At 45.8% G+C, this 27,789-nt stretch overlaps 1 protein-coding gene across 12 annotated transcripts in view; it reads right to left on the minus strand.

Annotated features, from left to right (window-relative positions):
• Positions 1–2,877: 2,877 nt before the first annotated feature.
• The window catches only part of LOC140419750 (uncharacterized), a 29,252-nt gene continuing 4,340 nt past the window's right edge, over positions 2,878–27,789 (minus strand). For 3 of the 12 annotated variants that reach the window (XM_072503707.1, XM_072503706.1, XM_072503705.1), the window contains exons 3-4: positions 16,604–16,690; positions 2,878–7,457 (exon numbers count right to left, since the gene is read on the minus strand). In XM_072503707.1, the coding sequence (XP_072359808.1) occupies positions 5,774–7,003 (1,230 nt within the window). In that variant the 5' untranslated portion in view covers positions 7,004–7,457; positions 16,604–16,690 and the 3' untranslated portion in view covers positions 2,878–5,773. Of the gene's footprint in view, positions 7,458–7,867; positions 11,126–12,195; positions 12,288–16,603; positions 16,691–21,610; positions 27,288–27,789 lie in introns of those variants that run through there. The other 9 variants (XM_072503717.1, XM_072503716.1, XM_072503715.1 and 6 more) reach the window with 6 other exon arrangements.

A 27,789-nucleotide genomic window follows, 5' to 3' on the forward strand; every position in this document is an offset into this window, starting at 1 on the left:
TAAGGCGGTGAAATCGCACGATTATCGTCCTGGGTAGTTCTCCCGCTTTTGGTCTTCTCGCCGGGATCCGATGTGCCCACTCCACTTCCAAGGGGCCCGTAGGGGCCTCAGCACCCATCAGTGAGCTCAGCATCATACTTGCATAAGCTCCACAGTCCACTCCTTCCACACCCTCAGGGAGACCCAGTATCCGAAGGTTCTTCCTTCGCGCTCCGTTTTCTAGGGCCTCGATCCTTTCAGTACACTTTTTATGAAGTGCCTCGTGCGTCTGTGTCTTAACCGCCAGGCCCAGGATCTCGTCCTCAATATCTGCCACCTTCTGCTCCACCACGCGGAGCTCTGTCTCCTGGGTCTTTAGTGTCTCCTTGAGCCCCTCAATTGCCTGTAGCATCGGGGTCAGCACCTCCCTCTTCAGCAGCTCCACGCACCGTCTCAAAATTTCATCCTGCTCAGGCCCCCATGTCGCCTGCGCTTTCTCCGCCGCCATCTTGTGCTTCTCTCTTTCTGACCCTTTGGTCGACGATTCCTCGCGCTGCAGCCGCCGCCGCCGTTTTTTTCCTCCTTCGTTGGGGGGGGGGGGGACTCCCTTCTCACACACCCCACACCGGGTTGCGTCGTCAAAAAATTCCCCGTTGGGGCTCTTAAAAGAGCCCGAAGGTCCGTCGGAGCTGGAGCCGCTGAAACGTGCGGCTAGCAAGGCACCACCGCAACCGGAAGTCCCCCCTCTCATTCAGTAATAACATCATTCTTATGTTCCTTTGAAAAACACCAATTTTATTCAGTATTTGTTCCATTACTCAAAACGTGATATTATTTGATATTTAAGTCCTCGCCTGAAATTGAAACACTCCGAAATATACAACTTTCAATTGTAAACATGACTGACAAAGAAAATAAATCGAGTCACTGGGTAATACAAGTTCCCTTGTGGTTCATTTGAGATTGAGCACAGTCAGCCTTTAAACACAATCAAATATCTTGACAGGTATGAGATTAAAGAATAATGTGTTAATTATATTTGACCTTCTTTGTTCTGGGCATGAAACATTCTGCAGCCTAAATCCCGTTTATGTATGTGAAAGGAGGGGTGACAGCAAATCCGCACTGAGCCTGGATGTCCTCATTCCCCTGAGTGGATTTTCCTATTTATCTACCACGAAGGCCGATTTTCAAAAAGGTGGTTCAGTTAAATCTTTACTATTTCCTCTAATTCAATTATAGTGATAACTACACTACAGAAACAGGCGGCAATGGAGCAGCCAATGGACCTGTGCTATGTTCAACTGTCTGTATGAGCACACATTATCATTACATATGTTTCAGATGGTGATTAAAAATGTTAATCTATATGTAAATCCATTAAATTCTGTTGTGCACTGAACACACAGCGAATGTCCGAACTGTGTCAAAATGGGATCATCTTTTTCCGATCTTTGCTTCTTCAATATTCACTACCTCCAACTTCTCTGAATGAAGTTTGAGGCCACGATGAGACCAAATATATATCTACTATATGAGATTCAGATGACATGCAGAAATAATCGCATGTTATCCAAACTTCCCTCAAACTAAGTGGGAAATATTCGATGTTCCTGCCCAGTTTTGAACAGAAGACCTTTCGCGCGAGTTAGATGCACGTGATAACCAGTGCTCTGCAGACACAGGCGGCAATGGAGCAGCCAATGGACCTGTGCTATGTTCAACTGCAGTGTCTTGCTGCTGTTTCTAATGGTTAGGCCGAGAGGCCATGTCACTTATTACTCTCCTCCACTGTCCCGTTTATTTCTAGCAACATTTTCAATACTTCCATCGATCGCTCTTCCCTTCACCATTGTTCCCCTCATCCCAGCCCACTTGGACAATCTGCTCCCTGTTCCTAGTCTTCCTCTGACTCACTGCTCACCTTTGTTCTGCCATTAACGTATTCCAGTCTCTTACCACCTTGATTAGGTATCTCCTTGCAGGCCTTGATTACCTCCATTTACATTGTCTTTTTCTTTATCTCCAAGTCATTTTAGTCATTCTCCACCTATCGTTGGCCCTCTATTCAACCCCAATTTTCCACGACCCCCCCCCGCCCCATAGTCTAAATCTGACCCTATTCCCAGTTCTCCAGCTTTGACAGTCATCCAGACTGGAAACGTCAGCTGCCATCTCTCTCCACAGAGGCTGTCAGACCTGCTGAGATTGTTCAGTATTTTCTGTTTTTGTTTCCGATTGAAGCTTCCGCAGTAAGTTGCTTTGATCACACATTTAAACATGTTTGAAATGGTGATTAAATATGTTCATCTGCATTTGTAAAGCCATTAAATTCTGTTGTGGATGAACAAACTGTTAATATCGGAACTGTGCCAAAATAGGAAAATCTTTTTCAGCTCATTGCCTCTTGAAAATGCAGCAGACTTTACTGAATCAATTTTTGTGGCTGATGTGAGACTAAATCTGGGGCTGGTTTAGCACACTGGACTAAGTGGCTGGCTTGTACTGCAGAACAAAGCAGCAGCGCGGGTTCAATTCCCGTACCGGCCTCCCCGATCAGGTGCCGGAATGGGGCGACGAGGGGCTTTTCACAGTAAATTCATTGAAGCCTACTTGTGACAATAAGCAATTATTATTATTAAATCTCACATTCCTCTAGCATACCAGATTCAGGTAATATTCCGAAACAAGCGTGTGTTGTGCAAATTTTTCCTTAGACTAAATGAGAAACATTTAATGCTTCTGCCATTTTCGAACTAGGCACCTTTCGCACGTTAGACAAATGTAATAACCTCTACACTACAGAAACAGCTGGTAGCACAGTACCCAATGGACCTGTGCAATGTTCAGCTGCAGTCTTGCTGCAACTTGCAATGGTTCAGCTGAGAGGCCAGGTCACTTATTACAAGATTTGATTTATTATTGTCACATGTATTAATATACACTGAAAAGTATTGTTTCTTGCATGCTGCACAAACAATGCATACCGTACATAGGGAAAGGAGAGACTGCAGAATGTATTGTTACAGCCATAGCTAGGGAATAGAGAAAAGATCAAGTTAATACGAGGTAGGTCCATTCAAAAGTCCGATGGCAGCAGGGAACAAGCTGCTCTTGAGTCGTTTGGTACGTGACCTCAAATGTTTGTATCTTTCCTGACGGAAGGAGTATGTCCGGGGTGCGTGGGGTCCTTAATTATGCTGGCTGCCTTTCTGAGGCAGCGGGAATTGTAGACAGAAGAAGACAGCTGTTCCTTTAAAACGGGTGTCTCAACTTATAAGACCATAAGATATAGAACTAATACTGAATTTTAGCATTTGTTCAGCAAATATCGAATGGAACCATGCTTGCTGTTCAATCATTAATGCATCATTATCTTCCTCCAGAAAATTTCCACCAATTTTACAAACCCCATGAATCTTTGTTGAGTTTGACCAGTCAGCCTTTGAACAAAGTCAAATATCGTTAAATGGAAGAGAATTGAGAATTATGTGTTGCTTATATTTGACCCCTCTGTGTTTTGGTGCGAAACATTCTGCAGCCTAAATCCCGTTCATGTATAAGAAAGGAGGGGTGACAGCAAATCCGCACTGAGCCTGGATTTCCTCATCTCCCTGAGTGGCTTTTCCTGTTTCTCCATCATTAAGGCCAAATCTTTCAAAAATGTGGTTCAGTGAAATCTCTGCCATTTCCTCGAATTCAGTTACAGTATCGTTTGTGTCTGACTATATGAGCTGTCTAGATATGTTTTGGATGGTGATTAAAAGCTTAATCTACGTCTACAAAGCCATTAAATTCTTTTGTGAACTGAGCAAACTGCCAAGATCCGCACTTTGTTTTTCCATGTATGGAGCGTTCTGTCTGGACTGTACGCAGAACAATACCATTACGCCACATAGTCTTGGCAGAGTATGATGCCTTGTAACTTCTCAAAATTATCGAGTAATTTATTTTTTCAAACAAATTCTGATAGCTCTGCAGTTTCTGGAAACATTTTGGTTGATAATGTTTATTTTTTTTAAATTAAAATCTAGTCTTTACAATATAATTACCAAATACACAAATTCACTAATGATAATCAATGTTCACTACTGAATAATCAAATTTAATTATTGTTTTCTGCAATGAAATCAATACATAGTTAATATGGAAAAGGTAAGGAAGGTGAAATGGCTGCAGGAAGCCACATGTTCGAGGTACAAAAGGGCTTCCTTGATCTTGTTACTAATGACAGTGAATACACTGTGAAAATAACAATTTAAAAACTAAATGTGATTACACATGCGTACTTACAGCTTCCTACATTACAACAGTGAATATGTTTCGAAAGCACTCCATTGGCTTTAAAACACTTTAGGAGGTTCAGTGGTAGTGAGAGGTTTTATAGAAATGTACTTTTGTTCTAATTGTCCACAAACGAGGATATATTACACTCAGTGTCCTCACCAGAATCATTAAGATTGAGTCTTAATTTTGTGTAATAACCACGACATTGACACCATTTTGAATACTCTGTGAAATTCCAGGTGCACCATATCCACAATTATTTGTTGTAAAACACAGCGAGTTGTTGTGATTTGGAATGCACTGTCTATAAATGGTGCTCGAGCCTCATTGGACTGTAACTTCCAAAAGGGAATTTGATGCATTCTGAAAAACAAAACAAAATAGTCGAACTATGGGATTAAATGGGTCGCTGTACAAAGAGCTGGCACGGAGAAAATGGGCCAAATAGACTCCTCTGTGCTCTAGCAGCCTTGTGTACATGTAAAGGGAGTGGTAACAACCTGGAACCTACAGCCTATAATGGAGGAGATGCAGAGATGACGGGGGGATTTCAATAGGAAATTGGACGGGCATTGAGTGAAATAAACCCACAGGGATTCGGGGTTAGAACGGGGCAATGGACAGACTGGCTTCCTCCACAGGGAGCCGACACGGTCCCAAAGGGCTGAATGACCTCATTCCCCACCCTCCAGATGCTGTGATCTCAGGGGAGAAATTCAGCTGCTCCAGTCACTCCAACTAACTGGAGTCCCTCAACTCTGGTGCCATTCTTGTAAATGTCCTCTACACCCTCTCGAAGAACTTCACAACTTTCCTAAAGTGTGGAGCCCATATATAGGGTTCCATTCTGGAGGGATAGAATTGAAAAGCACGGAGGAAATGTCCAACTTGTTTAGAACCAGGGTTTGACTACACTGGGAGCTCTGTCAACATTGGTGATCTCCATTTAGAAAAAGGAAATAAGAGGCACTGGAGAAGGTGCAACAAAGATTCATAAAATACAGAACTGAGAGCATTTAACACTCAGGAAAGGCTGGGGCTGCTTTTTTCTGGAAAAGCGAAGACTGATGGGTGACCTGATGGAATCTTTCAGATTATGAAGGGATTCAATAATCCAATAGGAATTTCAATAGACACCTCTTTACCCAGCGAGTGGCGAGAATGTGGAACTCACGACCACAGCGAGTGGTTGAGGTGAACAGCATGAATACATTGAACGTAAAGCTAGATACATACATGAGGGAGAAAGAATAGGAAATGCTGATGGGGGAGATGTAGAGGGGTGGATGGAGGATCATGTGGAGAATTTGTTACCACAAGAAATAGTTGAGGCCAATACATTATTATGTTGTCAAGAAGCAGCTAGATATAATACTTAGGGCGAAGGGGATCAAAGGATATGGAGGGGAAAGTGGGGTTAGGCTATTGAGTTGGATGATAAGCCATGATCATATTGAACGGCAGAGCAGGCGCAAAGGGCCAACTGGCCATTTCCTGCTCCTATTTTCTATGTTTCTATGTAATCCCTTCCCACACTAAGAGCAGGTGAATGGCCTCTCCCCAGCGTGAACTCACTGGTGTGTCTGCAGGTGGGGTGACTGACTGAATTCCTTCCCACACTCAGAGCAGGTGAACAGTCTTCCCCAGTGTGAACTCTCTGATGTCTCTGCAGGGTGGATAAATGACTGAATGCCTTCCCACAGAGGGAGCAGGTGAATGGCCTCTCCCCAGTGTGAACTCGTTGATGTTTCCGCAGAGTGGTTGAATCAATAAATCCCTTCCCACACTGAGAGCAGGGGAACGGTCTCTCCCCAGTGTGAACTCGTTGATGTCTCTGCAGAGTGGATAAATCAGTGAATCCTTTCCCACACTGAGAGCAGGTGAACGGCCTCTCCCCAGTGTGAACTTGCTGGTGTTTTTGCAGGGTGGATGAATCAATGAATCTCTTCCCACACTGAGAGCAGGTGAATGGCCTCTCCCCAGTGTGAATTCGCTGGTGTTTCTGCAGGGTGGATGAATTGATGAATCCCTTCCCACACAGAAAGCAAGTGAATGGCCTCTCCCCAGTGTGAACTCGCTGGTGTGTCTGTAGGTTGCATAATCGAATGAATCCCTTCCCACACTGAGAGCAGGTGAATGGCCTCTCCCCCGTGTGAACTTGCTGATGTCTCCGCAGCGTGAATGAAGCACGGAATCTCTGCCCACACTGAGAGCAAGTGAATGGCTTCTCCCCAGTGTGAACTCGCTGGTGTGACTGCAGGCTGGATAACTGAGTGAATCTCTGCCCACACTGAGAGCAGGTGAATGGCCTCTCCCCAGTGTGAATTCGCTGATGTTTCCGCAGGATGGATGAATCAATGAATCCCTTCCCACACTGGGAGCAGGTGAATGGCCTCTCCCCAGTGTGAACCCGCTGGTGTCTCCGCAGGGTAAATAAAGCACAAAATCCTTTCCCACACTGAGAGCAGGTGAATGGCCTCTCCCCAGTGTGAATTCGCTGATGTCTCTGCAGGTAAGATAACTGAGTGAATCCCTTCCCACACTGAGAACAGGTGAACGGCCTCTCCCCAGTGTGAACTTGCTGGTGTGCCTGCAGGTGAGATAACTGAGTGAATCCCTGCCTACACTGAGAGCAGGTGAACGGCCTCTCCCCAGTGTGACTGCGTCGATGAATCTCAAGCTTAGATGGGACGCTGTATTGCTTCCCACAGTCCCCACATTTCCACGGTTTCTCCATGTTTTGGGTCTCCTTGTGTCTCTGCAGATTGGACAATCAGTTGAAGCCTCGTCCACAGACAGACCATGTGCACTGTGTCTCCTCACTGTGAATGGTGTGATGATTTCTCAGGCTGTGTAACTGGTTAAAGCTCTTTCCACAGTCAGTTCACTGGAACACTCTCACTCGGGTGTGTGTTGTGTGGGTCTCGGTGCTTTTCCAGTCACGCTGATGTTCCCACAGTCAGTTCACTGGAATACTCTCACCCGGGTGTGTGTTGTGTGGGTCTCGGTGCTTTTCCAGTCACATTCACGTTTAAAATCTTTTGAAGACGACAGACCGGACAAACATTTCTCCTTCTCGCCGATGATATTCAGAGCCCAATGATATTCAGATCAGAAGGAATCGAGTGAGTTTGTCATAATGAGATGTGATGTTTGAGATTTCTGCCTATAATTCGTCCTCTTCCAATATCCTTAAAAAACAATTTACAAAAGTCATCAGTTAGTACAGGATAGAAATTCAGAACAGACAATTCTAGTTCCTGTGGAACATTATTTCCTCTCTTGTTCGCCAAAAGGTGTAAATCTCCATCCCACACAATCTCCCTCCATTCTCACTCTGCTGTATCTAATATTCACCCTCCCAATTCTCCTGAAGGTGCTGATTCATGTTGACTGACGGATCCAAGCTCAGCTCACTGCTTCCTGACCAGGACACAGAGATTAGAATAGGATCAAGAGTAGGCCATTCGGCCCACCAAGTCTGCTCAACCATTCAATGAGATCCTTGGCCGATCGACCTCAGTACCATTTTCCCACACGATCCCCTATCCCTCGATATCTTCAATATCTAGAAACCTATCAATATCTGTCTTGAACATACCTGATGACTGAGGCTCCACATTCCTCTGGGGTAGAGAATTCCAAAGCTTCACCACATCCTCGAGTGAAGAGATCCCTCCTCATCTCAGCTTTCTCTCTATTTTGCTACCTGTTCCCCATAACCCTGAACTCCATTGTCAATAAAATATCTGTCAAACTTGTGCTTCAATATATTCACTGACCCCCAGATACAACTGATCTCTGTGGAAGAGAAATCCAAAGACCAACAACCCTCTGAGGGAAGAGATGACTGGAAATCTATAACGGAGCTGCAGTCTTATATTACAAAATGAGAAAAAATAATACATTTACTTTATTACAGAATGGTAAATAATGTATCTAATCTGAACCATGTAACAATACTTGACCTATCTCTGTCCATTATTAATTTACTGTTCCCTGAAATGTCAGCCTTCTGATCGATTTGATTTGTCACATGTACCGAAGTACAGTGAAAAGTATTTTTCTGCAGCCGAGGGAATGTACACAGTACGTACATAGTAGACAAAACAGAGAACATTGACAAATGGTATATCGACAAACAGTGATTGGTTACAGTGCGGAACAAGGGGCCAAACAAAGCAAATATATGAGCAAGAACAGCATAGGGCATCGTGAATAGTGTTCTTCCAGGGAACAGATCAGTCCGAGGGGGAGTTGTTGAGGAGTCTTGCAGCTGTGGGGAAGAAGCTGTTCCTATGCCTGGATGTGCGGGTCTTCAGACTTCTGTTTCTTTTGCCTGATGGAAGGGTCTGGCAGAAGGCAATGCCTGGGTGGGAGGGGTCTCTGATAATGCTGTCTGCCTTCCTGAGGCAGCGGGAGGTATATACATCTCCTGGGGAACCCACCCCTTTAATTGTAAACATTAGGAAAGAGACCATATTTTTTTAGTAACCAAATCCTTTTTGTCAATTAAGGTGCAATTTTGCGTGGTCAATCCACCTACCATTTATATTTTTGGGTTGTGGAGGTGAGACCCATGGGGAGAATGTGGTGCCATGGTTTGCACTGCTGCCTCATGGCGCTGGGGAGAATGTGCAAACTCCACATGGACAGTGACCCGGGACCGAATCCGGGTCCTCAGCGCCGTGAGGCAGCAGAGCTAACCATGGCACCACCATGCCACCAGAGACCATTCCTTTACTCAGACAAATAAATGCATCAACCTGTTAAGGAGGTGGGTGGGAGGAGTTGGAAACACTTTGTGGAGCCACAAAACTTTCTTCCCAATTAAGGGGCAATTTAACGTGATTCCAGTTTGGGCTCAAATCATCAATGAGGACTCTGATCTCTGGGAAGGAAGGAAACCCTGGCAGGTGGGCGGGAAGGATTCACAAACACCCGCTGGAGGCCCCAAACCCCCAATAAGACCCATTGATTTTATTGTCAGTCTGCAGACAGGAGCTGGAGAACTGAACCCAGGCAGAGGAGAGGGAGGGAGAAAACTGGGAGTGGAGGAAAGAGATGGTGCAGATGGTGAGATGGGTTTGAATTTCAGCCCAGGGAGGAGGGAGAGTGTGTGGGACGGGGATTTACAGCTTTGGGGGAACAAGCGAGAAGAAAATGTTCCAGAGAAACTAGAATTGTCTCTTCAGAATTTCCATCCTGGACTGACATTGATGACTTTTGGGTTTTTTAAATTAAAAAAATTAAATTTAGAGTACCCAATTATTTTCCCCCCCAATTAAGTTGTCATTTTAGCGAGGCCAATTCACCTACATCTTTTTGGACTGTGGGGGTGAGACCCAGGCAGACATGGGGAGAATGTGCAAACTCCATACAGACAGTGACCTGGGACCGGGGTCAAACCCGGGTCCTCAGCTAACCACTGAGCCACCATGTCTGCCCCTCGTGATGCCGTTTGTAAACTCCTTTTACAGGATTTTACAAGGGGAGGATTTACAGATGGAAACTCAAATCAAGCTTCACATCAAGATTTAACAGAGTCACTCCATTCGTCAGGACCTGAATATCATTGGCCTGTGAATGTGAAAGAAATGTTTGTCTGTTCTTCTTGGAGGAAAAGATTTTCAATATCAGTGTGACTGAAAAAAAAACAATACACACACTCGACTCGAGTGAGTGTTCCAGTGAACTGACTGTGGAAAGAGCTTTAACCAGTTACACAGTCGAAAAAACATCAAACCATTCACAGCGGGGAGGAACCGTACACATGCTCGACGTGGAGACAAGACTTCATCACCGTAGTCCCATCGGCGACAGACTACCTGCTGTGAGTGTGGGATGGGATTCACTAAGTTATCCTAGTGAGGATTTACCAAGATGTGGGAGCCGAGCTGGCGAGGAAGCGAGTGGCCTTCAATAAGGTTCAGGTTGCTCTGTGTAAGAAAGGAGTTCGATTTGGGGTGGTACACCTGGCAAGGCTGCGGGTTACAAAGACTTCCATTTCGAAACCCCAGAGGAGGCAAATGCTTTCATTGTAAAGCATGGACTGGGGTCCAGTTTTCTGTGTGGGGATGAAGGGAGATTTACTTTATGAAACACAAGATATATATTGTGTGGGGCAGCGGGGTCAGGAGGCTCATGGACCCTGTCAGAAATTTAGTCTAGTAAGGGACTGCATTCTGAAATATATTTTATCCTCCAGGTGGGCAATATCGTTGTTTTTAATTTTGTTTTGTCCTGAGAGGGGCTACCCCGCCAGCGATAAGCTGGTGAATGGGAATGAGATGGAGGGTGAAGCTGTGAACCAGTTTTAGCTGGTTTGACAAGCTCAGCATCTGGGCCGGAGCTTTTGGGCGGGGGCGGGGGGAGAAAGTGGTTTGGATCTGGGTTTGTGTCTTGGTGGGGCTTTGCCGGAAAATGGAGGTGGGGAGGAGCTAGCCTGCTGATGGTGACTATAGAACTGTTTTTGTTTTACTCTTGAGGGTGTATGTGTGTGTGGTGGCCATCTTGGGTGGACCCTTGGCCTGTACTGTTTGAACATTTACTGGATAGTCTCTCACGGTGGAAATTTCATAGTGCAGAAGGAGGCCATTCAGCCTAATGAGTCGACACCAGCCGCCAAAAGAGCACCCCACCTCCTCCCTATCCCCTTAAACCAGCAACCCCACCTAACCTTTGGACACTAAAGGGCAATTTAGCGTAACCAATCCACCTAACCTGCACGGGAGAACGTGCACAATCCGCACAGACAGTGACCCAAGCCGGGAATCGAACCTGGGACGCTAGCAGTGTGAAGCAACAGTGCTACCCACTGTCGGAATTTGATGTGAGGATTTCATAGAATTTACAGTGCAGAAGGAGGCCATTCGGCCCATCGAGTCTGCACCGGCTCTTGGAAAGAGCACCCCACCCACGCCCATACCTCCACCCTATCCCCATAACCCAGTAACCCCACCTAACACTAGGGGAAATTTGGACACTAAAGGGCAATTTATCATGGCCAATCCACCTAACCTGCACATCTTTGGACTGTGGGAGGAAACCGGAGCACCCGGAGGAAACCCACGCACACACACGGAGAGAATGTGCAGACTCTGCACAGACAGTGACCCAAGCCAGGAATCGAACCTGGGACCCTGGAGCTGTGAAGCATTTGTGCTATCCACAATGCTACCGTGCTGCCCTTGGTTATCAGTTTCCTGTCTGCGAATCCCTTTCTAAGCCCCTGTGAAAGAAGTTTACAAAGTTAGACCACAAATGAAATTCAGGAAAGATAAACATTTCTCCTGGTTTAAATTTGCTGTGTGTAAATCCTCTGTAAAAGGAGTGTCCAAAATCCATCACTGTCAGTCCAGGATAGAAATTCACAACATTCTCCCCTCCTGCTCCCGGGTCGAGGATAACCGCTCATGCACCCCCCCCCCCCCTGCACAGTGACTCTCGTTGTGATCAGCAGTCCCCTGATTTGAGGGTGACGTCCATTCAGGGTTGCGAGTTTCTTCATGTGGCTGAACAGAGCCGCAGAGCTTTGGATACAAAATGTCTAATAAGACAGTGATATCTGGAGAGCAGGATTTCTTCCTTTTCTTTCCATCTCTGCCACCGCTTTGCATCATCAATAAGACATTGGGACTCAAAGACTAATCCAGTTTGATGGACAAGTTGTCTCCATTCTGAACAATGGGGAACAAGCTCCTCCCACTCATTGAAACATCGCCCCGACAAAGACGACAAACGCGCATGCGCCCTGATGCACAGCCAATAAAGATGGCGGCCGTTAACCCGAGCTGAACATGGGGAGCTGCAGCCCCAGTACAAAGTGGGTCTAATAAGCTCTTTTCGGAGGTTTGCGGCTTACAACAACTTTACACAACGTTTCCGTCCACCCCCGCGATCTCTCGCTCCCTCCATATTGTTACTTGCCTCATACCGATTTCAGATCTGAGGGAAACGCCCTTCTGCACCGTCGTTACCTACACTGCGCATGCTTCAATCAGCCCCCCCCCCTCATTCACTCCGATTGGCTGGAGGACCAACCGCTCCTGGTTGGTCCTCCAGTCCCGCCCCATCTCTACCTATTGGTCGAGAGCTGCTGTCAATCACCGGGCATTGTGACGGTTACAGATGGCTGACTCGCTGATTGCCCAATAATAACAGAGGGAGTCTCAGTGGGACAATCAGACAATAATAGTGGAGATGGGGCCCAGAGGAGACACAGCAGAGGAGTCACTCACTTTGAGAGTAACAAACACAGTGTATGTTCCAATAAGTCAGGCTGCAGTGTGTGAGTGAACACATCATTGGATCCAATGCAGAATCGTAGAAGCCCTACAGTGCTGAAGGAGGCCATTCGGCCCAAAGAGTCTGCACGGACCCTCTGAAATATCACCTTACCTTGGCCAATCCTCCACTCTTTCCCCATAACCCCTCCCTGGGGCAAATTAGCACAGCCAATCCACATAACCTGCACATCTTTGGACTGGGAGGAAACCAGAGCACCCGGAGGAAATCTACACAGAGCAGAATTAGGCCACTTGGCCCATCGAGTCTGCTCCGCCATTGAACCATGGCTGATATTTTTCTCATCCCCATTCTCCCTTCTCCCCATAACCCCTAATCCCCTTATTAATCAAAAACCTATCTATCTCTGTCTGAAAGACACTCAGTGATTTGGCCTCCACAGCCTTCTGCGACAATGAGTTCCAGATTCATCACCCTCTGGCTGAAGAAGTTCCTCCTCATCTTGGTTTTAAAGAATCATTCCTTTAGTCTGAGATTGTGTTCTCTGGTTCTAGTTTTTGCTACAAATGGAAACATCCTCGCCACATCCATTCTATCTAGATCTCACAGTATCCTGCAAGTTTCAATAAGATCCCCCCTCATTCTTCTAAACTCCCAACGAGTACAGACCCAGAGTCCTCAACCATTCGAGGGAAAGTGCAAACTCCACACAGTCAGTGACCCAAGATCGGAATTGAACCCAGGTCCCTGGCACTGTGAGAAAACAGCGCTAACCGCTGTGCCACCGTGTCTCCCCGTTTCTCTGTCAATGTTACTATTAGACAGTAACCTGCCTGTTATTCTAATCCGGATGTGTTACTCTGTCAATATTATTAGACAATAATAGGAGGACAAGATGCAAGGTAGAAATGATATTTTGATGGTTCTGTATTATAGTCAGTATCACTGGGAAGTGTGAGATAAAATAGGAATGGAAACATCATGACAGAGACACTTGTGACTGACTCCACCTGACTGAGAGCTGTTATACTCAAGGGGAAAGCAAGGCGGATATGGGGAACTCCAGAGATTTCTGGTATCTAAGGTGAATCTGTAGAGGAACTGAAAATATTCTCGTGGTTCTCAATGTATACAGTCACACAGGAAATATATATGACAGCTAAAACCAAAGTTTCAATCTTCTCTTTGAGACACACTGTGATTGAAAAGATCAAATATCAAAACCTCAGGAGAGGAAAATTCAGACTGTCATAATTGAGCATCACTGTTGTCTCACAGCACCACAGACCCGAGTTCAATTCTGGCCTTGGGTCACTGTCTGTGTGGAGTTTGCACGTTCTCCCCGTGTCTGCATGGGTTTCCTCCGGGTGCTCTGGTTTCCTCCCACAGTCCAAAGATGTGCAGGTTAGGTGGATTGGCGACGATCAACTTCCCTTTAGTGTCCAAAAATGTGCAGGTTAGGTGGGGCTACAGGGACAGGGTGGAGGTTTGTAGAGTGCAAACTCAATGGGCCGAATGGCCTCCTTCTGCATTGTAGGGATTCTATGAGTGAACAGTCCAATTAATTATGATTCACCATAACTCTGCCAATTTACCCTCCATAAGTGTTTATCCAATTCCCTTTGAAAGTTACTCTTAAATCTGCTTCCAGCAGCCTGTCAGTGTGAATTCCACATCACATTACTGTGTAAAAACAATTCTCCTCACCCCCTTGGGTTCTGTTGTCAAATATCTTAAATCTCGGTGTCCTCTGGTTAGAAACCCTCCTGCTCTTGGGAAACAGTTTCTCCCCATCGACACTATCACAAATCCTTCCTTATTTTAAACACCTCACCTTCACCTTCCCTGATCTCAGAGGGACAATCCCTGTTTCTCCTGCTCTAAAGAGTCACAAAGACTCAAAACGTTAACTCTGTTTCTCTCAGGCCCTATCTGCAATAACCACAGATTCACACCAGCTCTCACCAATGCCACTTTCAAAAGGTGGAGACAGGACAGGGGGGACACTGACAGTCAGGGACCTATACACTGATGGTAGGGTCACAACAGTGGAAGGACTGACGCAGAGATTCCAACTAGCTTAAGGCAACAAACTCAGATACCTGCAGCTTAAAAACTTCCTACGGAAGGAGACAAGGTCTTACCCACAACCACCACGACAGACACTATTAGAAGAGCTACTGGACGTAGACATCCTAGGCAGAGGGAACTGTAGTGACATGTACGAACGACTGCTAGAGAGGGCCGACACCGAACTGGACACAAGGAGGAAATGGGTGGAAGACTTGGGGTTCGAAATGAGGTGGGGATTCTGGAGCAAAGTACTGCAAAGGGTCAACTCTACCTCCACATGCATGAGTCTTAACCAAACGCAGCTAAAAGTGGTACATAGAGCCTACTTGACCAGAACCTGAATGAGCAGGTTCTTCCTGGAGGTGGAGGATAGATGTGAACGGTGCCAACAAGGCCCGGTCAACCACGACTACATGTTCTGGTCTTGCCCCAGACTTGCTGGGTACTGGACAGCGTTCTTCGAGGCAATGTCCAAAGTGGTGGGGACAAGGGTGGAGCCATGCCCGAAAGTGGCGGTCTTCGGGGTATCAGACCAGCCAGATCTCTTCATGGAGAGGAGGGCGTTAGCAAGGTGAGGTAGCAAAACCGAGCAAGAAAAAATGGGGAGCAGCAGTGAAAAAGGGGAGACGGGAGGGGAGTGGTCAAGGAGAGGGGAGCTGGAGTTGGGGGGGGAGGGGGGACTGTATGCTGAGCCAGATGGCGACAGACTGTAAATAGAGAAACCTAAGAAGAACCTTTGTGATTGTACAATAAATGAAAATGAACGGCAATGTGTATAATTTTGAAAATGCCAATAAAACCCCATAGAAAGCATCCTATCGGGCTGCATCACAGCCTGGTATGGCAACTGCTCGGCCCAGGACCGCAAGAAACTTCAGAGAGTCGTGAACACCGCCCAGTCCATCACACAAACCTGCCTCCCATCCATTGACTCCATCTACACCTCCCGCTGCCTGGGGAAAGCAGGCAGTATAATCAAATATCCCGCCCACCCGGCTTACTCACTCTTCCAACTTCTTCCATTGGGCAGGAGATACAGAAGTCTGAGAACACGCGCGAACAGACTCAAAAACAGCTTCTTCCCCGCTGTTACCAGATTCCTAAATGACCCTCTTATGGACTGACTTCATTAACACTACACCCTGTAGGCTTCATCCGATGCCAGTGCTTATGTAGTTACATTATATACCTTATGTTGCCCTATTATGTATTTTCTTTTATTCCCTTTTCTTCCCATGAATTTAATGATCTGTTGAGCTGCTCGCAGAAAAATACTTTTCACTGTACCTCGGTACACGTGACAATAAACAAATCCAATCCAATCCAATCCAAAAGATTTTCTTTTAAAAACTGTTTTTCTCCATCTTTCTTTCTTTAATCTATCACAAACTCTTCATGAATTTGAACAATTAAATAGGAACATACAGACATCAGCAGATAAAAGCAAATTACTGCGAATGCTGGAATCTGAAACAAAAGAGGAAATGCTGGAAAAATTCAGCAGGTCTGACAGCATCTGTAAGGAGAGAAAAGAGCTAACGTTTCGAGTCCAATGACTCTTTGTCAAAGTCGGCTTTGTCTGAACCGGCTTTGACAAAGGGTCATTGGACTCAAAACATTAGCTCTTTTCTCTCCTTACAGATGCTGCCAGACCTGCTGAGATTTTCCAGCATTTTCTCAGACATCAAGAGAGAGATACGGAGGAAAGGAGAGACAAAAGGACTGAGAGTTTTAAACAACAGAAAGGTGAGGTGGCGAGAGATAAAAGCTGAGAAATAGAGGAAACAAGTAACACAGAAAGAATGATATAAAATATAAGGGAGCAGGTTATCAGTTCCCAGCTACAGAGAGCAGAGGGAATTCAGTGACTGATCCACAGACACAGCCGGTTCTGTCCGGGAATGGAGACTCTGAACAGAAATAACCGGCTCATTTGTAAATGTCACCACAATGTGATCTGTGTGACTCTGCCCTTACTCTGTGGGCAGATATAGGCCACACTGACAGATGTTCTCACCAGATTGTGGTCCCTGGATTTATTTTCTGTTCAGAAGTGAGATGTGCGGTTTGGAACCGGCAGCAGAGAAACAGGAAGTTGTGTTACCTGAAAGTGAAACAGCAGGCGTCAGTTTCATGTTATCACCATCTTCCTGCCCGTGGGGGGTGAACTCACTCTGACAGCATCAAGAACAATCACACAGATTGCTGCTGGTCTCAGCATCACATTCACCTCAGTTCCCATTTTATTTAAAAAAAAACATTTGTGATTTTTTTAACAACAATTTTGAATGCAAACATAACACAGTAACCCCCCCCCCCCCTCCCCCCATACCCAGCCAACATGGCTTGCACACACAGTACCCCATTCCCCCCCCCACCTCCTCTCACTGATCTCGCCTAAGCTATCTCCTCCCTGGCTCCCCCCCAACCCCCTCCCCTATCGTATCTGCAAACATTTTAATTTTCCCCGAAGAAGTCAATAAATAGCTGCCACCTCCGGTACATTCCCATTCTAAACATCGAAATATGAGGTTATTTGGGTATTCAACACATTCGTTGAATTGGAAGATGCACTGAGGGTTATCACTGGGAGAAATGAGGGGACATTATAGAAAAACTGAATCTTCCTTAAAGAGCGTTATTAGAAAATAGGAGATTTAAAGTTAGCCAGGATAAGTCAGAGGTTTTTTCCAAGGGTGGAAGTGTCATTTACAGGGGGGGCAGAGATTTGAGGTGCGAGGGGGAAAGTTTAAGGGAGATGTGAGCATAGAACATACAGTGCAGAAGGAGGCCATTCGGCCCATCTGCACTGACGCACTTAAGCCCTCATTTCCACCCTATCCCCGTAACCTTTTTGGTCACAAAGGGCAATTTATCATGGCCAATACACCTAACCTGCATGTCTTTGGATTGTGGGAGGAAACCGGAGCACCCGGAGGAAACCCACGCAGACACGGGGAGAACGTGCAGACTCCACACAGACAGTGACCCAAGCCGGGAATCGAACCTGGGACTCCGGAGCTGTGAAGCCACAGTGCTATCCATTTGTGCTATCGTGACATCCTTTGCTCCCTCAGCTCGTCATATTTATTTGCGAGGTTAAAAAATGGTCTCTTTCCTAATGTTCAATAAAAGTTGTGGTTTCATAAGAACGAGGAGTCGTCGTCAATCCATCCCCTTGAGCGTTCTCCACGATTTAGTACGATCATGGCTCATCTCATCTGGGCCTCATCTCCGTCTTCCTGTCCACTCCCCATGACCCTTCATCCTGCTACTAACTAAAAACAGGAGATGGCCAATATTTAAAGGACAGGAATTTAATATAGGACAGAAATACGTCTAGTTTTGTTATACGGTACCTATTTTGTATACATTTTTGATGGTTCTGAAATAAAGTACATTTTTTGATATTTCTAGTCGTCCCACTGTATTTGTTAACAGACATAGAGCCATTACAACAGAAGCCGATTTGGTAACTCGAGTCCGGGTCGACGCCTTGCAGAGCAGCCCAGTCTGTCTCAGTCCTCCTCGATATTCCTGTCCTCCTGTAAATTTATTCACTTCAAGTGCCCATTCAGTTTAATTTCAAAATCATTCTGCTCCACATCGAACAACCTCATCGACAGCGAGTTCCAAACTATGACCACTCACATCTCCCCCACCTGTATATTATACATTTTTAGTCCACTTATATGTCAATGTGTGTGATATATAACTAGCAGTGTCAGGGACAAGGTTTGAATGAGTGAAGAAACTAGCATATGACGTTTGATCCTGTACTGACAGTGGTGATTTTTGTATGCTCATTTTACAGGATATTTAAATCAGAAAATCTGCTGACAGAAATCACAAATCAGGGGCAGCACAGCATGGTGGCACAGTGGGTTAGCCCTGCTGCCTCACGGCGCCGAGGTCCCAGGTTCAATCCCGGCTCAGGTCACTGTCCGTGTGGAGTTTGCACATTCTCCCCGTGTTTACGTGGGTTTCGCCCCCACAACCCAAAGATGTGCAGGATAGGTAGATTGGCAATGCTAAATTGCCCCTTAATTGGAAAAAATGAATTGGGCACTCTAAATTTAAAAGAACAAAAAAATAAATCACAAATCAAATATTATGTTAAGATCTGACAGTCACCAGTTCACAGGAAGCTGAATATCATTGGCCTTTGAATATGGAAGGAGAAATATTTGTCTGTTCTGTCTGCTTCAAAGGGTTTTAAATATCAGTGTGACTGAAAAAGCACGAAGTCACAAACACAACCCGAGTGAGTGTGTCCCAGGCACTGACTGTGGAAAGAGGTTTTATAAGTTACCCAGTTAAAAAAACATCTCACAATTCACAACGAGAAGAGACCGCAAATGTGTTCTCTGTCTGGCTGAGGCTTCAGCTCATCGCTGAACCCGGAGAAGCACAAGGCCAGCTGCACCATGGAGAAAGCGTGGAAATGTGGGAACTACGGGAAAGGATTCAGATCTCCAGCTGAGCTGGAAAGTCATGAACACAGACACACTGGGGAGAGGCCATTCACCTGTTCCTAATGTGGGAAAGGCTTCATTGATTCATCTGCATTGCGGTAACATGCACAAATTCACACTGGGGAGAGTCTGTTCAGCTGCTCCGTGTGTGGGAAGAGATTCACTCATTCACGCAGCACGGTAGCATTGTGGATAGCACAATTGTTTCACAGCTCCAGGGTCCCAGGTTCGATTCCGGGTTGGGTCACTGTCTGTGCGGAGTCTGCACATCCTTCCCGTGTGTGCGTGGGTTTCCTCCGGGTGCTCCGGTTTCCTCCCACAGTCCAAAGATGTGTAGGTTAGGTGGATTGGCCATGGTAAATTGCCCTTAGTGTCCAAAATTGCCCTTAGTGTTGGGTGGGGTTACTGGGTTATGGGGATAGGGTGGAGGTGTTGACCTTGGATTGGGTGCTCTTTCCAAGAGCCGGTGCAGACTCGATGGGCCGAATGGTCTCCTTCTGCACTGTAAATTCTATGATAATCTGTGAAATCCAACTTGATGACACACCAGCGAGTTCACAGTGGGCACAGGCCGCTTTCCTGCTCCAAGTGTGGGAAACAATTTATTACTTCATCCCACTTCCGGGCAAATGAATGAGTTCACACTGGCGAGAGACCGTTTGCCTGCTCTGAGTGTGGGAAGGGATTCACAGCCCATCTAAGCTGAAGGTTCACAGATACAGTCACACTGGGGAGCAGCCACTCACCTGCTCCATATGTGGGAAGGGATTTACCCAGTCACCCCATCTCCTGTTTGACCAGAACATTCACTCCGGGGAGAGGCCATTCACCGGCTGTGTGTGGGACTTGATTAATTCATCCACACTGCAGAAACACACGCGAGTTCACACCAGGGAGAGGCCATTCACCTGCTGAATGTGGGAAGTGATTCAGTGATTCATCCACTCTGCTGACACACCAGCGAGTTCACACTGGGGAGAGGCCATTCACCTGCTCCGAATATGGGAAGGGATTCACCCATTCATCTCACCTGCAGACACACCAGCGAGTACACAAAGGATTACAGGGGTTTGATTCTGCTGTTATCATAGAATTTACAGTGCAGGAGGCCATTCGGCCCTTCGAGTGCACCAGCCCTTGGAAAGAGAACCTCACTTCCAACCTATCCCTGTAACCCCACCTAACATTTTTTCGGAGTCTAAGGGCAATTTAGCATGGCCAAGCCACCTAATCTGCACATCTTTGGACTGTGGGAGGAAACCGGAGCACCCGGAGGAAACCCACGCAGACACGGGGAGAACATGCAGACTTCACACAGACAGTGACCCAAGTCGGGAGTCGAACCTGGGACCCTGGAGCTGTGAAGCAACAGTGCTAACCACTGTGCTGCCCACTCGGTATTATTGCTGCTGTTAATCACATCCAGGATTGATCCTCAGTATTCCAGCTGTTCTCCAAGCTCCAAGATTTCATGGGATTCCTTCCATTAGCCTTCCGACAGTCGGATACTGATAAAGATTTGGATCTCCTATCAGGGTTTATTGATGAGATTAAGAAAGATGATTTATTGGATGCATGAAGCATGGTTTGACATTGACAGGTTGACAAGAGAGGGAAAAGCAAATAGTCTTCTAGCTGCAGAAACAATTTTCTCATCCTTCTCGTCAAAGATTTAAAAACCTGCTACAAGATGCAGGGGTGGTGGTGAAGAGTATACAAAGCTCATGAAAGAGATGAGTACAAGGGCAAAATATGTAAAAAAGTATTGGAAACACTATTGTAAACCTTCCCTGGGCACATAACTTTAACAAGGTAGTTGTCGTGGATCTAAAGGTGTGGGACAAAGACAGAAATATTTTCATTCCACCATTTATAGACATGGTGACCCAATTTAGTCCTTCTTTAATACATGGCAACGACAAAAGGGTGATTCTAGACCAAGTCATGGAGAAATGGGTAGGGACTGGACCTGGGGCACCAGCTCAGTGTCTGACTGATAATTGAGGGGAGAATCGAGACGTGTGTGAAAACATGACCATTCTGGTCATGAACACCGCAGCTGAAAGTCCTTTCAGCAACGGACTCTGTGAAAGGAATCACGCGGTGATCGACAAAGTGCTGCAGAAACTCTTCTCTGATCAGCCAAACTGCAAGTCGACAACTGCACTGGCAGGGATGATTAATGTAGAGAATTCACTTCAGATGGTTTGAGGGTATAATCCCTGTCAATTGGTCTGTGGGATAAATCCCCAATGACCCTCTGTGCTCTGCGATAGCCCTCTTGCTTTAGAAGGGATTGCAATTAGTTTAATTTTTAGTTATTAATTAGCGATTGTTTCACAAATTGGTGTCTTATAATGTAATGTTTTGTACAAAAGTGGGAAAACCGTGTTATTTCTTCTTCAATTTGTTTTGAAATATTGTTTTGGGCGTGTGTTGTTACAATTCTGGTCACAACTGTTAACAATTGAAGAGAAGTTTGAACATCCAGTGATTAACTGAAAAAATTACATCACAAGATTCCACATTTTTAAACAAAAGCAATCTTTACTATGTGTATAAAATAAAATGAAAAAAAAAAACAGCAGTACAAACACTATCAATAATAAAGAAATGCTTTGAATTCAGTTCTACTTTTTAATCTCACCCCAAGAGTTCTTTTATATGTAGAGATACTTTGAAGGTTCATTCACTTTTATTCCTGGGACCATCCCAAAGCTCTCCAGAATTCACTTTAATTCTCCTCAGCATTCCAGCTATTCTCCAAGCTCCAAGGTTTTATGTGGGTCCCTCCATTATCTTTTCACTAAACAGCCCTCAAAACGTTCCTTTAACACTTCAACACTGTGGACTCCTCAGTTCAAGTGTGGGCTTCATTGTCTTCTTGCTGAAGGATTTAAACATTAGGAACACTCCTGGTTCCTAATGGCCCTCTAGGCTTCTAGTCCCAAAGCTGGTTCACAGCTCCTCGTCCCACAGCTGGTTCACAGCTCCTGGGACCCACAGCTGGTTCACAGCTCCTGGGACCCACAGCTGGTTCACAGCTCCTGCTCCCACAGCTGGTTCACAGCTCCTGCTCCTACAGCTGGTTCACAGCTCGTGTCCTTTAGCTGGCTGCTTCCAAGCTAACTGCAGACTGCTGCTTTCTGTGAGAAACAACAGAATTCCAACCAAGACTGCACCCTGAATCACTTGTCCCTATGATAACAGAGGCCAGTTGGAATGTTCAAAAGATGTTTAAATAAATTAACTTTTAGTTTCAAACCAAACATTTAACCATGAGGTCTGGCTGAAGAATGGAAGAAAGCCAGGGCAATAATAATCAAACCAATGTCTCTAGATCTCCAGTTAAAAAAGCCCAGCTGCCCTTTTACAGTCGTTACAATTCGACCTTTGACTTCTTAAGTCACCATGGGCCATGTCTTGTGAGTTTTTGTCAGATTCTCCACCCAGGTTCTCCATTAACCAACATTAAAAACAAACAATTCTTAAACTAATTTATATTTCTTTTATCATCCTATTAAGAATATTACAACTTACAGCATGTTGTCTATTTTAACAACAGCTGTGATCTTATTGATTGGTGGAGCAGACTCGAAGGGTCAAATAGCCAAATCCTGTTCCTAAGTCTTCCTGTGTTTAACTATCTTGAAACCTGAAATACACAGAACAATCAATCCCTCCATTGCCCACCTCACATTCACAAGTCCATCTTGATAACAGTTGAATTCCATGTCCAGGAATCACAGTCCACTGAAGAAGGAAATATTACTGCTGCTGGGTTTTCTGGAAGTTTTGTTATTGCAACAATTATTGTCCAAAGTTCCTTCTGCAAGAAGAGAGTCCTCACTGCTGTTCAGACATAAATGCTGAAGTTCAGTTTGACGTTCACCTTTTGAACTTGGATTTTCTTCCACGTTTGCAGTTTAGTTTGGATTTAAACAATGGAGAATATTCCAGTCACCTCCATATTTAAACTGTCTTCTTCTTGCTCAGTTATAGGTTTATCTTCATTTCCCAGAATCAAATATTTTAAATTTCCCTTTTGAGAAAGCAAATTCAAAATGGCTTCAATTTGTGCCACCAACCTCGTTCTCTCAGTGGGCGAAATCCTCTTCAGCTATTTTAAGAATGTTGGTCAAATTCCAGACAGGAGGGGTTTGTATTATGAAGAGATATTGAGCAGTTTAAGCAGATACTCTCCAGAAGGGTGAGAGGAGATCGAATTGAGGTACATAATGTGATAAAAGGTACTGACGTGGAGCAGATATTTAATCTTGTGGGGCAATCTAGAACGAGAATGCAGAATTTTAGGATACGGGGTAGCAGATTTAAAACAGAGATGAAGAGAAATTACTTCTCAAAGAGTCGTGAATCTGTGGAATTCACTGCCCCAGAGTGCGGTGGATGCCGGGACAGTGAGTAAGTTTAATAATAATCGCTTATTGTCACAAGTAGGCTTCAATGAAGTTACTGTGAAAAGCCCCTAGTTGTCACATTCCGGCGCCTGTTCGGGAAGGCCGGTACGGGAATTGAACCCGTGCTGCTGGCCTTGTTCTGCATTGCAAGCCAGCTGTTAGGAGGAGATAGACAGATTTTGAATTAGTAATGTGTTGAAGAGTTATGGAGAACGGGTGGGGAAGTGGAGTTGAGGACGAGAGGACATCAGCCATGATGGTATTGAATGGCGGAGCGGGCTCAAAGGGCTGAATTACCAACTCCTGCTCCAAGTTCTTATGTTCTTAAATGCTTTATGTGTTCAAACAGAAAGGTTTGACATTCCTGTTTGGAGCATTTGGGATCTTGGGAACAAAGGCAGGGAGGCTATTCTGATAGGTTTATAAAGCTCTGGTGAGGCCAAAACAGAAGACTGAGTCCTGTTATGGTCACTACACTTTAGGAATAATGAAATGAAATGAAAATCGCTTATCGTCACAAGTGGGCTTCAAATGAAGTTACTGTGAAAAGCCCCTCGTCGCCACATTCCAGCGCCTGTTCGGGGAGGCTGGTACGGGAATTGAACCGTGCTGCTGGCTTGCCTTGGTCTGCTTTCAAAGCCAGCAATTTAGCCCTGTGCTAAACAGCCCCTGTGAATGAAAATTGCTTATTGTCACAAGTAGGCTTCAATGAAGTTACTGTGAAAAGCCCCTAGTCGCCACATTCCGGCGCCTGTTCGGGGAGGCTGGTACGGGAATTGAACCATGCTGCTGGCCTGCCTTGGTCTGCTTTAAAAGCCAGCGATTTAGCCCAGTGTGCTAAACCAGCCCCAAGGAGGGCCTCCTTGAGAAGATGGAGGGGAGATTTACCAGAATGGTTCCAGGGAGGAGGAATTTTATCCACATGGTTAGGTTGGAGAAACTGGGGTTGTTCGCCTTGGAGCAAAGGAGATCGAGGAGAGATTTGATTAAGATCTACAAGATTATAGTAGTTTTAAATAAGGTTGGAAATGAAAAGCTATTCCCATTAGCTGATAGTACAAGGATGAGGGTGCCAAGATGTATGTGTTCTTGACAGATGCAGGGGGATGTGAGGGAGAAGTGTTTAATGCAGTGAGTGGTAATGAGCTGGAACCCGCTGCCTATGAGGCTGGTGGGAGCAGAGACGATGAACAATTTAACAAGGAAAATGGATGGACACTTGAGGGAAATAAACCTGAAAGGACAAAGGGATAGAGCAGGGCAATGGGACTGACTGCTTTACCAGGTGAGAATAAGACCAGAACTGAGAGCATTTAACCTTCGGGAAAGACCGGGGCTGCTTTTCTCTAAAAAGAGAAGACTGAAGGGTGACCTGATGGTCTTTAAGATGATGAAGATGTTCAATAATCCGTTCTTAAGATGGTGAAGATGTTCAATAATCCAATAGGAATTTCATGAGAAACCTCTTTACCCAGTGAGGGGTGAGAATGTGGAACTCGCTAGACAGCGAGTGGTTGAGATGAACACATTGAATAGGAAGCTAGAGAAGGAGTTGCTGATGGGGGAGATGAAGAGGGCTGGGTGGAGGCTCAGGTGGAGCATAAGTACTGACGCAGACCAAATGAGCCGACTGGCCTGGCCCTGTGCTGGAGACTCAATGGAACAGAGACAAATGTATTTATCTGAGATCTGCCTGTAGTGGCAGATGCAGCATCTATCAAATAAATTCAGGCAAAGGGCGGCACGGTGGCGCAGTGGTTAGCACTGCTGCCTCACGGCACTGTGGACCCGGGTTCGATCCCGACACCGGGTCACTGCCCATGTGGAGTTTGCATATTTTCCCCGTGTCTTTGTGGGACTCACCCCCACAACCCAAAGGGTAGGTAAATTGTCCCTTAATTGGGGAATAAAAAGAATTGAGTTCTCTAAATTTAAATAAAATGTTTTAATTCAGGCCAGACATTAGGGTCATGGTGTTGTGATCTCACTTAAAGAGTGTGGAGCAGTCGCAGCATCTGGGTTACAATGAACATTCATCTTCTGAAAGCCCTTGTGAGGCCGGTGACAATGTGCGGCTGTGAAAGCTGCAAATCAGGAAGAGCGATGAGGCTGCAATAAAAGTGTTTAAAATAAAAGGACTCAGACGGATATTCCGTGTGTCACGGGCGGCAAAGTGGACGAATGAGTGGGTGCTGGAGAAAGCTGGTGTTCAGAGGAACCTGTTTGACGCAGTGATATTGAGGAAGCTCACGTATTTTGGACGTGTGTTACAAATAGGAAGGGAGTTTTAGGAAAAAGGGGTAATGTCAGGCAAACCACCTGGAAACCGTGTACAGGGAAGGCCCAAGATGGCCTGGGTGGATAATATCAGAATGTGGACTGGCCTCTCGATGGGACAGGCAGTGAGAGCAGTGGAGAAAGATTGTCCAGAGTCAGCCAACACTCGGAATGAGGACAGATGAAAAACAAGACAAGACACCTGCAGTGGTAGGAAAAGAACTATTTACTGATCATGATAAAATTAATGTACTTTATCTGCCTTTGCAGATAATTTCAGTGGAAATGTGCCCTCGCTGAAAGAGAATCGGCCCACTGGAATGTAAGTTGGAAGATCGGTCAGTGCAGAGAGAAACCCTCCGATCCCACTTCACCCACTGTCAGAGTGAACGTGGTTCAGTCCTGGATGTGATTGAAAGCAGCAATAACAGCAGAATCCAACACCTGTAATTACTTGTGAACACGCTGATGTCTCAGCAGGTGGGATGACTGAATGAATTCCTTCCCACAGTCAGAACAGGTGAATGGCTTTTCCCCAGTGTGAACTCGCTGGTGTGTGAGCAGGTTGGATGACCGACTGAATCCCTTCCCACACACGGAGCAGGTAAATGGTTTCTCCCCAGTGTGAACTCGCTGGTGTGTCAGCAAGGTAGATAAATCACTGAATCCCTTCTTACACGTGGAACAGGTGAATGGCCTCTCCCTACTGCGAACTTGCTGGTGCCTCAACAGGTTGGATAACTGAGTAAATCCCTTCCCACAGATGGAGCAGGTGAACGGCTTTTCCCCAGTGTGAACTCGCTGGTGTGTCTGCAGGGTGGATGAATCTCCGAATCCTTTCCCACACGTGAAGCAGATAAATGGTCTCTCCCCGGTGTGAACTCGCTGGTGTGCCAACAGGTCAGATGAATCTCTGAATCCTTTCCCACACACGGAGCAGGTGAACGGTCTCTCTCCAGAGTGAACTCGATGGTGTCTCAGCAAGTTTGATGACTGAGTGAATTCCTTCCCACACACGGAGCAGGTGAATGGACTCTCCCCAGAGTGAACCCGTTGGTGTGCCAGCAGGATGGATGAATCTCTGAATCCTTTCCCACACACGGAGCAGGTGAACGGCCTCTCCCCACTATGAACTCGACGGTGCCTCAACAAGTTGGATGAATTAGTAAATCCTTTCCCACACTCGGAACAGGTGAATGGCCTCTCCCCACTGTGAACCCGCTGGTGTGTCAGCAGGTCAGATGAATTAGTAAATCCCTTCCCACACTGAGAGCAGGTGAACGGCCTCTCCCCGGTGTGACTGCGTCGATGAGTCTCCAGCTCAGACGGAGATCTGAATCCCTTCCCACAGTCTCCACATTTCCACGGTTTCCCCATGGTGCGGGTGTCCATGGCTCGGTGCTTTTCCAGTCACACTGATGGTTAACTGGCTGATGGTTTCCCCCGTCCTAACGAATCGAGTGACTTTGTAGGATCATGATGTGAAGTTTGGTCTGAGATTTCTTATTGCAAATCCTCCCCTCTTAGTTGCCTGTTAAAGGAGTTTACAAATCTCATCACTGTCAGTACAGCTCAGAAATTCAGAACAGACAATTCTAGTTGCTGTGGAACATGCTTTCCTCTCTCGTTCCTCAAAAGCTGTAAATTTTCACCCCTGATCCTTTCTCTCTCTCACACACACACACACGCTCCATTCTCACTCTGCTGTTTCTAATATACACCCCCTTATTCTCCTGAAGGAGCTAATTCACGTTTATCAACAGATCAGCATTCAGCGTTTCCTGATCTCAACAGAAAGATAATATGAGCCTAAGAAATAGAAGGAGAAACCATTCAGCCCCTCAGGCCTGCCCCACCAATAAATAAGATCATGGCTGGCCTGATAGTAATCTCAAATCTTCAATTACAGGGAATAATTGTGGTGTAGAATTTGATGGTTAATATCAGCTGATGAGCAGGAAAAACAATTCCTGACCATGAGTAGAGAAAGATGGTAAATCAGCAGCACATAACCGAGGGATGGACAGCAGTGA

The sequence above is a fragment of the Scyliorhinus torazame genome, chromosome 5, assembly GCF_047496885.1.
Source record: "Scyliorhinus torazame isolate Kashiwa2021f chromosome 5, sScyTor2.1, whole genome shotgun sequence".
Taxonomy (NCBI): Eukaryota; Metazoa; Chordata; class Chondrichthyes; order Carcharhiniformes; family Scyliorhinidae; genus Scyliorhinus; species Scyliorhinus torazame.